The sequence below is a fragment of the Eurytemora carolleeae genome, unplaced genomic scaffold (assembly GCF_000591075.1).
Source record: "Eurytemora carolleeae unplaced genomic scaffold, Eaff_2.0 scaffold133, whole genome shotgun sequence".
Classification (NCBI taxonomy): domain Eukaryota; kingdom Metazoa; phylum Arthropoda; class Copepoda; order Calanoida; family Temoridae; genus Eurytemora; species Eurytemora carolleeae.
Window position 1 is genome coordinate 273,647 of NW_019396188.1, and position 15,207 is coordinate 288,853.

The 15,207-nt window shown below is 35.1% G+C and overlaps 2 protein-coding genes across 5 annotated transcripts in view; both read left to right on the top strand.

Annotated features, from left to right (window-relative positions):
* The window catches only part of LOC111697639 (eukaryotic translation initiation factor 3 subunit A), a 16,240-nt gene extending 11,750 nt beyond the window's left edge, over positions 1 to 4,490 (top strand). Inside the window, exons 15-20 of the mRNA XM_023467707.1 lie at positions 258 to 357; positions 893 to 970; positions 1,211 to 1,463; positions 1,588 to 1,689; positions 2,193 to 2,392; positions 3,051 to 4,490. Of these exons, the coding sequence (XP_023323475.1) occupies positions 258 to 357; positions 893 to 970; positions 1,211 to 1,463; positions 1,588 to 1,689; positions 2,193 to 2,392; positions 3,051 to 4,047 (1,730 nt within the window). The 3' untranslated portion in view covers positions 4,048 to 4,490. The remainder of the gene's footprint in view (positions 1 to 257; positions 358 to 892; positions 971 to 1,210; positions 1,464 to 1,587; positions 1,690 to 2,192; positions 2,393 to 3,050) is intronic.
* On the top strand, positions 4,491 to 14,863 carry LOC111697640 (bifunctional arginine demethylase and lysyl-hydroxylase JMJD6). Of its 4 annotated transcripts, none has more exons than XM_023467708.1 (10): positions 4,491 to 4,580; positions 6,795 to 6,857; positions 7,429 to 7,609; positions 8,217 to 8,317; positions 9,216 to 9,283; positions 9,969 to 10,283; positions 10,780 to 10,865; positions 11,948 to 12,417; positions 13,197 to 13,259; positions 14,542 to 14,863. In XM_023467708.1, exons 1-10 carry the CDS (start codon positions 4,517 to 4,519, stop codon positions 14,682 to 14,684), a joined length of 1,554 nt encoding a protein of 517 aa, XP_023323476.1. In that variant the 5' UTR covers positions 4,491 to 4,516; the 3' UTR covers positions 14,685 to 14,863. The 4 variants fall into 4 exon arrangements, with proteins under 4 accessions (XP_023323476.1, XP_023323480.1, XP_023323479.1 ...); XM_023467712.1 differs by having other exon boundaries at positions 11,948 to 12,029; XM_023467711.1 differs by having other exon boundaries at positions 9,990 to 10,283.
* Positions 14,864 to 15,207: the final 344 nt, after the last annotated feature.

Consider the following 15,207-nt stretch of genomic DNA (forward strand, 5'->3'; position numbering starts at 1 on the left):
CTGAAATACCTGTCGCTATTCATAATATCTGTTTCCTGTTGTCAGAGAAGTTTCAATTTTGGAATAAATGGTTCATAAGAAGTTTAAGAAATCGAATGACATTGATTTTAATAATGTTGACAAAATTTCTCCCCAACTAACCCCGCATTTTGTCAAGAATGGATGATAAAACAAGCCTTTTTCAAGTCAACATTTTTTTCCACCAGAGCTTGATGAATTATACCCATGCTGTTCTTAAACCTAGCTTGCTGTTCCAGGTCCTCATGTGCAATCCATGCCTAGTGAGCAAATTCGTACCCAGCTGATGAGAATGATGGTCTCTCTAGACGGAGCAATCCAAACTATTCATCCAGAAAGGTTAATATATACACACAGACTCTTTGCTCGTTCTTTCTACGGTGTTGTCATACAATTATACATGCAGTACGCGTACTATGTGAAGACGTAAAATTAAATTTTTTTTCTAGAATATGTCAGGACTCACTCAGCCCCGTTTGGGGCTAAATCTTTGTTTAGGAATGTTGTAGAGAACGCTAAAGCTTCTTAGAAAACAAAATCTTCGTTCAGGAATGTAGTTGAGAAAGCTAAATCTTTGTTAGGAATGTAGTTGAGAAAACTAAATCTTTGTTCAGGAATGTAGTTGAGAAAACTAAATCTTTGTTAGGAATGTAGTTGAGAAAACTAAATCTTTGTACAGGAATGTAGTTGAGAAAACTAAATCTTTGTTCAGGCTTGTAGTTGATAAAACTAAATCTTTGATAGAAATGTAGTTGAGAAAACTAAATCTTTGTTAGGAATGAAGTTGAGAAAACAAAATTTTTGTTAGGAATGTAGTTAAGAAAACTAAATCTTTGTTCAGGAATGTAGTTGAGAAAACTAAATCTTTGTTCAGGAATGTAGTTGAGAATGCTGAACTAAGGAAAAGAATTGTCGAGGCTTATCATCAATGCAAATCAAGAGATCATCTTAGGTTAGTCACATTTTTTATACTACGGGCGTAATTTCAATCGACCTTCCACAATGTTTGATTACGTACTTCCTAAGAAATCGGGAATGCTTATGTTTACGGTACCTTCAAATAATATAAAACTGGGTTGATCTATGTAAACTAGTTTTAAGAAGGTTTTTATAAGGAAATAGGCGGAGTAATATTTTTAAGACACTTAATGTTGAATTTTTACAAATTAGAAATTCATAAAACATTTTTCAGGCTTTTGGCGCGTCATGACATCATTGAGAAGCGCAAAGAATGGCTGGAGAACTGCAACAAGGAGCAACAGAAGGAGAAGATGAAACAGCACGAGCTGAGAGAGAGGGAAAAGAAGAAGCAGGAGGAGGCCAGGTTGAAGGAGGAGTGGGATAAGAGGGAGAGAAGGAGGAAGGAGGAGGAGATCAGGGATATCCAGGCCAAGCATACTCAGGACAAGATAGCCCAGCTCAAGAATACAGAGTTCGGCAAGAAGGTAAAATATTTTGAACCAGTGCTTAAGATCAATTTTATTATGAAGCGTTTCTGCCATGAATAAAATTGAATCCGGATCCAAGTCATAATTTTCTAGAAAATATACAACCCTGACTGTTTTCCAGGTGTTGGATAAACTGGACGAGGAGGAGATTGCCAAGATGGACGCCGACGAGATTATGGCGAGGCAGGTCGAGGAGCTTGAGAAGGAGAAGAAGGAACTACAGGTAGATCATTATTAACGGAATTTTCAATGTTTAATTACTAATATTNGGGGGCGTAACTATTATCTATCTAAGTTTAACCTGGAATGGCAAAATCAAGGGATGTAGCATTTTTCACAGACAAAACGGGTTGTGCAGTAGCACAAGAAAGGACGGACCCATAATTATAAAAGAATTTTTCGGAAATTACGGGGGATAGCTTTATTTTTGAAGATAAGGGGGTGGGTCCAGATGAAATAAGATTATTTTATTGTTAAATGAATTGTTCCGTGGAAAGTAACGAATTTCTGTAAATAGTTCACATATTTTTGTTCAAGGGCATCGAATGCGTATCTTATTTTTGTATTTGACATTCTGAACATGCTCATGTCATTCTGAGCATGATCATGTCAGCAATTTTGACCTTCTAATATGGCTCTTGAGACAAATTAAAAAACGATAAGTCTCAAACTGTGGTTAAACCGAGTTGAAATTATACCACATTCATAAAATTTCACTTCTGTTAGGTTCGGCTGAAGGCCCAGGAGAAGAAGGTTGATCATATGGAGCGCGCTAAACGTCTTGAGGAGATCCCCTTGCTGAAGGAGCAGCACGAGGTGCTGAAGCTAGAGAGGAAGGAGGTGTGGGAGGAGCAGGAGCAGGAGAGGATACTGAAGGAGAAGGAGCAGAGAGAGAAGGATGTAGAGAACAAGAAGAGAATGATCAGGCAAGGAAACTTTTTATTTATCCAGGTTTTTTATCAATTAATTTATGAATTTATTGAATGAAAAAATTATTTTTGAAAAGAAACTGAAAAATTGGACATAAAAGGGAAGTTTTTCTCATGGTTTAATTTACTACCCAAAAATTTATGATCGATTTTCAAAGGGCCGGGGAGAATCGAATTTTCAGGAAAATGTGAACACCTCTGGTTCTCAAATACTATAGTTAAAAGTTTCAAGGGGCCCAAAATGAGAGCAACTGCAAGCGTTAAAATACTAAGGTGTTAAAGGTTGAGAAGGACATTTGGGGGGGGGGGGGGGTTTTTGAAATTTTCGGAAACATTTATCTTGAAAAAAGTTTTGTCTGCATTAGTATGATCATTAAATTAGAAATCTAAGGTTTTGTTTAATGACAATTTTTAATTATGGTTTCTCAACAAAAGTGAAGGGACTTTACTCCAGAATTAGATACTTGCTGAAAAATATATTTATTAGGTTATGGTACTAAAGGTAATATTGGTACTGTTGTGAATCGCGCTGGCTTCTTTTTTTTGTATTGAGGGTTACTGAGAAATTCAACGGTTTTGAATGCACTTGATTCTAACTAGTTCAAATTAAGGAATCTTCTAAAAACTATTCTTAACTGAATTATTATTTGTTTAGGATGACCGAAGAGAAGAACATGTATCTCGAAGGGCTCATCAAGGAGAGAAAGAACGTGTTTGAGAAGAAAGCCAAGGAGTTTGAGGGATACCTGAAGGAGGAGCGAGCCAAGAGACTTGAACAGAGGAAGGAGGAACGAATGGAGGAGAGACGAAGAAAATGGATAATTGCGCAGGAGGAGGAGATGCAGAGGAGAGCTGATGAGGAAGCGATCAAGAAGAGGGAGGAGGAGGAGGAGAGGAAAAAGAGGGAGGACGAGGAGGAGGAGAGGAGGAAGAAGGAACAGGATGAGATTGCAGATCGTATGAGAAGGAAGGAATTGGAGATTGAAGAGAAGCTGGAGAGGGAGAAAAGGGAAATGCGGGAGAAGGATGCGGCGGAGAGAGCTTATAAAGTTCGAGATGAAGGTGGAGCCTTGAGAGGTCCCGGAGGAGGTTCCGGCGGAGGTACCAGCTGGAGAGACAGAGAGAAGAAAAAGGAGGCAGAGTGGGGACCCGTGAATCGTCGAGATGATCGGGATCGAAGAGACGATGACGATCGGAGAGATGGGCGCGGTGGAAGTCCACCCAGGCGAGGAAGTCATCTAAGACGCGGTGGAAGTCCTAGACGCGGCGGAAGCCCTCCTAGACGAGGTGGAAGTCCCGACAGAAATTGGAGACGTGATGCTCCCCCAAGATCTCCTGATCGCCGTGGTGGATTAGGCCGGGATGACGATCGAGGACCAAGAAGAGGTGATCGTTTCATGCGTCGAGATTATGATGACAGAGTACCACCAAGACCGACCGAAGACTCATGGAGAAGTTTTCCGGTTAGGGACGATCGTGGTTCTGTCAGAAGTGATCGCGCACCGCGGCATGACGAAGGAGGTGATTCCTGGAGATCTGGCAAGTCTGAGCCTCGCCGTGATGATCATCCTGGTCCACCACGTGACGCTCCCCGCCCCTCTACTCGTCCCGGTCCTGAATCCGATGAATGGACCACGGTCAAGAAGCATTAGATCGGACTGCCCACCTCAATTCTCATCGGACGAGAATAGCATTTTCGTCCATATTGACGAGCTAAAAACATCCAAATTGTCAAATGGCTAAACGAGCGGGAGAAAATATTAGAATGTCTCCCGGGCTCTCAGGACTAGTTATCCCAATTCTATGTATGGTGTTGGATAAATTAAAGTGTGAAGGATCAGGGTTGGGCCGGAGTATTTTTATAATACTCTGCTCCCTACTCCTCATCCTATTCTCCTACAGTTATATCTCTTCAAGGACGTTAAAAGCAGAATTATTATTTACTCCATGTCGGAAAGGAAAAGAAAACCTCCCAACGCGAGGCCTCGGAAAAAAGTTTACTCTGGCATGGTTGTGTGATTTAACCTTATTTTGTAATCGAATATTCAGAATAAATTATCATCCTCGTAAAAATACCGATGTCATTGTTTTCAGATCGTATGCTATTAGGTATTTTGTAAAATGGATTCTATAGAACAGATCTCGTGCTGGCCTCCTCCACAGTCCACACTGGATCATGTTACGGGTGTGAATAATGCAAATGAAGTAATGGGACTAGATTAAACATTTCTTGAGACTTAAATTAATAAAAACTTGGAACGTTGTTTGTCACATTTTTGTATGCTTGGCTTAGGATTAAAGATTTCTTGAGACTGAAAATAATAAAGATTTGGAACGTTGTTTGTCACATTTTTGTATGCTTGGCTTAGGATTAAAGATTTCTTGAGACTTAAAGTAATAAAGACTTGGAACGTTGTTTGTCACATTTTTGTATGCTTGGCTAAGGATTAAAGACGATCGGCCTCAGCAATTATTCAAATAATGCGTTAGATTAAAATAAATATTTTCTTTTTATTTAATAGATTTATAAAATATGTTGATTCTCGCCGACCTTCAAGAAACCTTAATACCTTTTAAACTGATAAAATATGATGTAACTTCCACTATCGAGGGTTCTTCTGTCAATGTTTATTTCTTTTATGTAGTATAAACCAGTGCTTAGGATCCGGATCCGTTAGATCCGCAAGATTTTGGTTTCCACGGATCCGGAACCAAGGGGTAATTTATCAACTAAAAACTGCAACAAAAAACTGTTGAACTCCTAAAACCCAAATCTGAATTTTTGAAAAAAGAGATTATAAAAATTTCCTCATTTCTGAATGGTTCTTCAAGTCATAGGATAAAAATAAGCGATCAAAATAAAACAAAAAATTTAAAAATAATTTTTGTTAAACCCGGATCCATTTTTTTTCAGTGCAGATCCAGGATCCGGATCCATTTTTTTCAGTGCAGATCCAGGATCCGGATCCATTTTTTTCAGTTCAGATCCAGGATCCGGATCCATTTTTTTCAGTTCAGATCCAGGATCCGGATCCATTTTTTTCAGTTCAGATCCAGGATCCGGATCCATTTTTTTCAGTTCAGATCCAGGATCCGGATCCATTTTTTTCAGTTCAGATCCAGGATCCGGATCCATTTTTTTCAGTTCAGATCCAGGATCCGGATCCATTTTTTTCAGTTCAGATCCAGGATCCGGATCCATTTTTTTCAGTTCAGATCCAGGATCCGGATCCATTTTTTTCAGTTCAGATCCAGGATCCGGATCCATTTTTTTCAGTTCAGATCCAGGATCCGGATCCATTTTTTTCAGTTCAGATCCAGGATCCGGATCCATTCTTTTCAGTGCAGATCCAGGATCCGGATCCATTCTTTTCAGTGCAGATCCAGGATCCGGATCCATTTTTTTCAGTGCAGATCCAGGATCCGGATCCATTCTTTTCAGTGCAGATCTAGGATCCGGATCCATATTTTTCAGTGCAGATCCGGATCCAATCTTTTCAGTGCAGATCCAGGATCCGGATCCATATTTTTCAGTGCAGATCCAGGATCCGGATCCGCATCAAAATTAAATTAAATTAAACATTACACTATATTGAAAAGGTTTTACAATATATCGAAATACGTATTTATAGAGCCAGGAAGTTATTTTCTAAACGGTCGAAATTTTCTTGAAAGAAAATAATTAAATTATAGCTTGCGCAGTTAACGTAAAAGATTATTAATTAAATTAAAAAACAAGCTTTTAATGTACAATTGTTCTAATTACAAATTATTTACTCATGAAATGCCAAGGTTACATGAAATTATGTTAGGACAAGTGCATTGCAAGTAGACTTAGGACCTTGGAGGAATTGATGAGAATGCCAAAAGTTGAAAGATTTATTTATTCTAAATTTCTATTCTTGTATTTTAAGAAGGAAAGTTTGGCGCTATTAGTAGATGATAAGTAATTCAGGGTGTCCCAATAAACAGCAGATTTAAGAGACAACATGTAGATCATGTTTGATATCTAATAGTTGATAAATGACAAATAGTAGGTCAAAACAAGGGCTTTACGGACAACATTAAATACACCTAAGTATTGCTATAACGTTGTCTTCCTACTTCATTGTTTTCTGGTTATCACTGAACTAAAATTGTATTTAACGAGTAATAATAATGCCGCGCGGAACAAAGACGATACAAAAGTCGGCACATAATTCCCATGTTTAAATTCTCGAAAGTATTCAAAATTCACTAAAATCTTTGGGCGATTGCATTTTAAAGGTAGATTAATATTAAATAAAAAACAGCAAAGTAGAAGTTTCTTCCACAAATGATTTTCAATCTGGATGGTAGAGGGTGGGGACTAGGGAGGGGTGTTTGTGAAAAAAATAGATCTTTAATATTCTTCCTGCAGCAGATTTGGAGGAAAGTGGCGAGGATAATGAAGCCGACTGTATCCCCACTTTAACATACAAAGGTAGAAATATAGTCATTACTAAAAACGTAGTTTGAATTCAATGTCCTTTAGTAGAGTGGCATGCTCAATGCACAACGGTACGCTTTAAAGATTTGTTATCAGGTTGGAATAAGATATCCATGTTTGTGTTTTGTGAAAACTGATAATTTTCAATTGTGGGTTCTCTACATAATTAACTTGCACATTTCTTGCTTTAGAAATAATGCGGAAGAAAACATTTTTTAAATTGTAAAATAAGATAATGATAATTAAGGTACCGTTGTGAATCGGGAATTCCCCTCAATCGGAGGGTCAATTGAAATGAGTTGACGGTCTCTTTTTTAGATGTTCATTTTTACAATGAGTTGAGAATATAGAAAAAAAAGAATGTTTTAAAATTTTTTCTTAAACACTCCTTTTGAAGGCTCTACAAAAATCATAGGTGTTCATTCTAAACTGTATGCTTTAAGGAAAATGCAAAATCTTTAATCTTGTCAAAGATATTTACTGAAACGAATATGGACAAAGGTATATATCAATTATCCATGTATGTTGGTTAATAGCTTGAAACAAAACCTTTTTCTTATTTCAGAAAGTAAGCGCGCTAAGTTAGACTTTGACGAACCTGTTGCGCGTGTAGCGTTTGCTACATGGTTGCGTAGACAAAATGCTTGCAATTCGGGAGTTGTTGCGAGTAATTTAAACCCAAGTTCAAGGCTCTACCAAGCTACAAGTACCAAGGAGGGTGTCAAGTTCCTTAATCAGAAACTCAGGTGGATTGATTTATTGATTGATTTATTGATTGATTTATTGATTGATTTATTGATTGATGTATTGATTGATGTATTGATTGATTTATTGATTGATTTATTGATTGATTTAATGATTGATTTATTGATTATTGAATTGATTGATTTAATTGATGGACTGGTGGACTGATGGATTGATGGATTCATGGATAGATGTATTGATGGATTCATGGATTGATGGATTCATGGATAGGTGGAGGGATGGATCGATGAATTGATGGATTGATGGATTGATGGATTGATGGATTGATGGATTGATGGATTAATGGATTGATGGATTGATGGATTGACGGAATAATGAACTGATGGACTGATAGATTAATGAATTGATAGATTCATGGATTGATGGATTGATTAATTGACGAATTGACTAATTGACGAATTGACTAATTGACTAATTGACTAACTGACTTATTTTGACTAATTGATTATTTGACTAATGGACTAAATTGAGACTAAGTTAATAAATTAAGACTAAATTAATCATAAAGACTAAATTGAGACTAAATTGAGTCTAAAATAACTAAGTTGAGACGAAGTTGATTGATTGATAGATTATTTGTTTGAGTAGAGTTCTGGAAAAGCAGGAACCAAAATATGAAGATAATTGTGAGTTCTATAGAGTGCTCGCGACATACTGTGACCTACTCAACCTAACCGACACAGCTATAGGTCAGTTTATGGGGGACTAAAATTATAGATCATTTTTTAAAACAAAGAATGGCTCTAACTTCTATTTCATTAAAAATGATGAATTTTATTATCATTTTGTTATTACATATTATGCTAATTTTTTTCTTCACCAAAGCCAAAATTCATTAAGGCAATGAAAAAGTCATTTTGCTGCAGTTAAACCCATAACTTTGGAGACATCGAAAGAACTTATAAAATCTTGTCTTGACAATTTTCCAATGGGTTTACACTTAAAGTTTTAAAGAGTTCAATGAAAAACTAAATATCTGCAGCATTTCATTAACAGCATTCTTTCGATGTCCCCCTAAGTTCTTTATGCTAAGAGAATAGAATATATATTAAAGAGGAATTTAAACAGTCCCTCGGTATGAATTTTGTCAGTCCCTTTCAGCCTGAAAGGGAGTTCAAAGTGTACAAATCATGTAAATGTTCACAAATTATATGCAGTGGAGTACATTATTACAGTATGTTCCATAGACTATCCATTTCAAATTCGATTTTTTTTTAGCTGTTAAATAAACTTTATAAAATGAATTAGGTGAATAAAAAACACCATTTATAACGGAAAATCATCGTTTGTAAAGTGAAAGGCATAGAATCTATGTGAAATGATCAATGGTCAATTATGAAACCAGCCTATTTCATAATTTGGTTTTCTTCAATATTAATTTTTAGATTTTCTATAAAATGATGTTCCAGGGCCCAAAAGGTTATATAGCGCAAATATGCGAAGTACACCTGCAGTATGAAACAGTACAACAAAATGGCCGTTTTACACTTTTTTCTAGTAAATTCCACTCTAATATATGTTTAATTCTCTTTGTCTGTATTAGGTATGAAGTTGAAGAAAATTAACATGATACCTTTTTTAAAAAAGATTACTGTTTGCGAAGTCTGAAATTGTCAAATATTCAACCAGATTTGATCATCTCAGCTAAATCAAAGGTAAAAAAGAATCATTTTTTTTATCACAAATTAGTTTATTTTGTTCAGAAAATCTTATATATTTACATATATACTTTGCTTGTCTGTCTGTCCGTTTGTATCCAATAAACGTCTGAACCGATCGGGTCCAAATTTTTTGTTGGACGTCACGTGACCCCAGGGAAGGTATATGGAGGAGCGAATTTCAAAATTTGCCTCTAACAAAATTTGATTTCTGAAAATTTTGAAAATCCACGAAATTTTTTTAGAAAATCCGCGAAATTTTTTGTTTTGTTTTTGTTTTACAATGTTTACAAAGAGAAAATGTTCACAATTGAAATAGAAGAGTCTAATTTCATATGAAATATAGCGTTACCAGAAAACAGTTGAATGGTTGTCGTCTTTTTTTTTTCTTTACTTAAAAAAATTATAGATAAGGATTTTGCAACAGTTACAAATTACAAAATTGTATAATTAAAAGAAAGAATGAAGAGGACAGTATTCTGGTTACAGTGTTATTACCGTACTTTATATTGATAGAACCAATCTAGGTTCCACTAATCTAAGATAATTGGAAAGCCTAAATGTACACAGTATACAATTTCGTCTATTCTCTTCAAATATTTTGTCTTCCAAAATCTGAATTACCATCCATCTACTGTACAACTCCATGATTAAATTTAGAAAAAAGTCGTATTGATTTTAGGAATATAAAGTTATTGTTGAGGGCTGGAGTGAAGAGCAGCAGGAAGCAGTTTGGCTGTATTTTAAACTAAGAGCTGAAAAGCAAATGCTGCTACAATCAAAACCATCAGACTTTAAAAATGTCGACCAACTGAATAAAAACGACGAAGTATTAAAAGAGGGTGACAAAGAACATAAAGAGGACGACGGAGATTCTAAAAATGGCGACGAAGAATTCAAAAATGGTGACGTAGAACTTAAACATGGCGGAAAAGACGCAATAAAACTTTCAGTACAACGAATACCTGCCGCAGATTTATCGATTGAAGATTTTAGAGTAGGTTCTACACTATACACATTCTTCTATTTTTTAAGTTCGGGTTGTCTGTTATTTTTTGTCGTTCTATATCCAGTAAACCCCAAAACGGCTGAACCGATCGGGCCCAATTTTTTCTGATAACTCATATGACCCATGGAAGGATTATGTAACGTCAAAGTTGGAATATTGAAAAGTTAAAAAAAATGTCTACAATAATTTTCATGGATGAAAATGCAAATAAAACGAAAAACCGCGAAATTTTTTAGTAATAACAGGGAAAAATGGCAACTTGCTTCTTCTTATTCTGTATTGTATAATCAACTTATATTTTTGATTAACAATAATGACTAAAAGGTAATGAGCCGGGGATGCAGCCTAACCATTTCTGGTTGTTTCAATTTGCATTTTACAAAAACGAATAAAACATGATATACATTATATCATACATATTTACATAACAATTCAAAATATTAATTTGGAAGAAAAGTTTAGAATTTTCAATGTTAATTTCCAGGTTAATTATGTTGCTAAAAGAAGAGGTGTTATAATTACAGGGTGTCCCCCACCCACCTCCCAACCCTGGACTCACGACTATATAAGGTTACAAAGTTTGTATGGAGGGGGGGGGGGGGGGGTTTAAGGAGGAACATTAAAACATATGTTCCCTGGCAGTAGTCATTGGAATAAAAAGTTTCTAAATCAAATTATACCTATTAAATTGAATAATATTTACCTGTTCAAATTTGCATTTTAAAAAATCGCACTTTAAGATAAATCTACCCAATTTTCTCAGAAGCGCAGCTTTGTAACTTTACTTAAACACGACGCACGACTCCAGGACCTTGGACATTCGATTCTAATTTTAAAAATAATTTCTATTTAAACTTTCGAAAAATCAAAATCGCTTGAAAACTGTCAATAAACAGTGTTTAACCCTGGAAAATGAAGAATGTGTTTGATCTGAAATACTTTAAAAAGGGAAAAAAGATGACTATGACTCTCACCCAAAAAACTTCACAATAATGACGCCAATATGGTTTATTTACGCTCTAGTCCCTAATGTTTTCTATGTAGGGATAACATTAAAATTCCTGTATTCCCTTTGTGTGTGGGACCCCCTCATTATAATTTATTTCAAGTTCACAATCTAAAAAGTTTAAATCCAAAGTTAAGTTAAGTTCCAAACTGGATTTAAAAGTTAGAAAATCTAATAATACAGATCAGTCTGGATTTTTCAATCTTAAAATTTTTGGCAAAAGAAATTTTTCCGATTCGCCTTATCATGTCATCTGCAGTCAAGGGGGTTATATCTGTCGTTTTCATAGATTTCTATGAATAGAAGTTAAAAAAAAATATATGTATTATTTTTAGATAACATCTACTTTATTACCTGACGATCCCTTGCGCTTGGCCCAGAAATTATCTTTACCCAACCTTACCACCCCCTCCCCTAAAAAAAAGGCTGTCAATTTGTTTGATCAAGTGCAAAAGCAGACCACCAATCCATTAAGAAAAATCCACTCCAATTCTGTTGTTTATTTCTATAAGAACCAGCTGGAAAACATATATTTTTATCATGTGATACATGTTTCAAATCATTCTTAAGGCTATTTCCATGTGGCAGGGTTATATATATTTACAAGAATTTTCGGTTTCTTATTATTATCCCTGACTTTGTTTAGATCTCAAGCTGGTGAGAGCAAGGTGACCGTCAAGTCTAGCTGCCCCGAGTCCACGGAGTGGGCAAACCTACAAGATGTCAAGGTTCAAACAGTACACGACTTTTTGGATCAGACCTCGTCCCAAAACTACCTCTTTGACTGGAGTTTGCCGCTTAATGCGCCTAAGTTGGCGGCAGATTTCAAAATTCCGCAATATTTTTCTCACAATTTGTTGATGAAAACGCCTTTAGGATCCCTCTACCGGGATAGCTGGCCAAGTCTGTTCATTGGTCCAAGAGGGACGAAAAGTGGACTTCATATTGTTGCTTTTGGATCTCATTTTTGGATGTATTTAGTATCTGGGGTGAAGAAATGGACTTTTTATCCCCCAGAACGTGCTGGGGATTTGAACCCTGTTTTTTTTGACAGCATGGATCCGGTTTTTAATCCGTCAATAGACAGCTTTCATAACATTCAGCATTATTCCGTCGGTAAGTTTATTGCCTTAACACCATACAATAAGAATAAAAAACTCCGGAAAAGGAAGACGACTATTAGATTCAAGTCATCACTTCAAGTGTCCATTGTGCAGTGTAAACAGACCCATTTCATAATAGGTCACTAGAAAAACTATTTACTTTGTAACAACATCCAATACACATAAATATTGTTTTCATGTGCGTCCTCATAGCGCCCCATCATAATTGGCGTCCTTTTTTTGAAACAGGGATGCCATGGCTAATAAGAGGGATAAATATAGCTTTGACTCAAGCTTTGCCTTGAAATAGTCCAAAAAACATGACACACAGTTATTTTGCATTGTAAACAGACCCATGTAACTAAATAAGTGATTTAATAACTTAACAATAGACCTATTTGCTTTGCAACAGCATCAAATACACTTCAGTATTACTTTAATCGTCATCCTATTCCTCAGTTTTCTGGCTTTTACTCTATATAAACGTGATTGTTTGTCACGCTTTTATACGTCCTCAATTGTCTGTCCTATTCGGTACGTACACTTCAGTTTGTCTGTACAAATGAATCCACACTTCATTTTTAGCGTTTTATCTGGTAACGTTTTATGACTGTAGCGTTTTTCGATGTATCGTTTTAATAGTGTAAAGCGTTTTACGAATGTAGTGATTATATAGGTACGCCAGTTTTACAAAGAAGGGTATTTCGAGGAAGAGCCCCTTTAAACAGGAGTATGTAGAGATATTCTTAGATAGCAGTTCACTTTAAAATCCGTGAACTGTCCCTTTTCTAGATCTGCGAGCTGGTGAACTCCTGTTTGTTCCTGCAGGATCACCTCACCAGGTCCAGAATACAGGTTAGTCAGTTCAATTAATCTTTTTTATATTTATAACATTGATTTGGGGAAAATTCATATGTTACTTCTTCAAGAGACTGTAAGCATAATCCTCGATGCAAAGATTGCAATGCTCGATTTTACCCGTCAAACTTTTGTGATCAATAATGTTGAAGAATAATGTCGTTTTTCTAGATTTAAAAGTGTTTAATTTTGATAGTTCCTATATGTTTTCCTTCAGTAGAAGTAGGCAAGTCACCTTTTTAAAGAAACCACATTTGAAAATAGTCAATTTTCAAATAGTAAACATTGATATCTAATTCATGCTTGATTAGACAAAGCTTTTAAGGGTATCGTTGTGAATCGGACATGACCACAGTTGCATGTAGGGTTCCTTGAAAATATGCTTACAGTACCTTTTAATACCTATTATTTTGAAAATCACTCCCCTCCTCATAATAATCTCCTTTTCTCCAATCAAAGTGTTTTTTAATCGAAATATTTGAAATATTTAATCATTTCATTGATATTAAAAACTTTAGTTATTTTCCCTATTCATTACTTCATGAAAACTAAGATTAATTTATTTCATTATTGATTTCGCACATTTCGTGATAAAAATAATGTCGATAACATAACTTCTTTGCAGAATTTATTCAACAATCAAGCGGAAATTAACAAAAAGTACAAATCGTAAGACCTCACTTAATTATTGATTAAGTATAGTCACTTCAATTTTGGGATGTGGGTGTAGGACGTCCCTAAAAGCATGATTTGATTTGATTTATTACATTTAAAATGTTTTTTTTTTTTAAATTGGAATTCATTGAAGATTAAAAAAAAAGATTAATGGGCTTGCGAGGTATTGTCACCCGATTCACAACGGTACCTCTTATGTTACGATTAAATCTGAGTAGCAATGAGGAAGTCACCTTTACAGAGAAACCGCAATTTAAAATTATCAATTTCCAGACAGAAAAGAAAGAATATCATGCATGTGTTTTAAAATATTATTTTTGATTCCATTTAAGATTATAATTATAATTAATTTTAAATGAAATATTAATAATCTTGAAAGTTTCATACTTTTGTATTGGTACGAAGATTTAACTAGTCCTCGAGCACTGTTGGTGTGCAGTCATGTGGTAATGCTATTCATTGGCCTGAACCCTTGCAACTAGACTTGTGACATTTATCAACTGTTAGATAACATTAATATCCATCCTATTATTATCTATGGGGACTTGGTTTTAATGGAATGATAGTCGGTTGGTTATAATTGGTATCATTATTTCTATTTTAGAGGATACAGTGGCGGTGTCCGGCAACTTTGTGGACGAAACCAATCTTAACGAGTTTATCGGTCACCTCAAGATTAACGGTCTTCTAGATCCTAGATCAAGAGATCTTCTACAAGATCTAGATAATCTAAACCTTGTTAGCTAAAAGATCAATTATTGTTTATCTAGAAACCATCTTCTAGATCATCTGAACTTTATTGAAGATCAATTCCTGTTTATCTAGAAATCTGTAAGATCAAGATAATTGGAACCTCTTGAAAAATAATTATTGTTTAAAGTATTATATATACAATAAGTTTATTAATATATAATCTTCTATATCTAGATAATTTGTTTTTTTGTTCTTTTTTCTCTAGAAATTTTCTTCTAAACAATATAAACCTTCTACATAATCGCTTCCTGTTTATGTGATCTAGATAATCTGAACCTTCTAGAGGATCAATTCTTCTTTTCCAAAAATTTCGGGATCTAGATAAACTGAACAGTAAACATTCAAGAAATTATCTAGAAATCTTCTAGATCTAGATAATGTGAAATCTAGACACATAAAAGACCAAGTACAGTTGTTTGTTTGACAATTGATACACATTGTAGAAACAATATTATCTTATTTATTGTATAATAAATTAATATTGTAGATTGTTCTACCATAGCATGCCAAGAAAACA

Excerpts from the sequence above, each read along its gene's own strand:
- LOC111697640 (XM_023467708.1), top strand. The coding sequence starts at position 4,517 with ATGGATTCTATAGAACAGATCTCGTGCTGGCCTCCTCCACAGTCCACA. Across the intron at positions 4,581-6,794 it reads CACACTGGATCATGTTACGG|CAGATTTGGAGGAAAGTGGC; the intron begins GTGTGAATAATG and ends TTCTTCCTGCAG. Across the intron at positions 10,284-10,779 it reads TATCGATTGAAGATTTTAGA|GTTAATTATGTTGCTAAAAG; the intron begins GTAGGTTCTACA and ends GTTAATTTCCAG.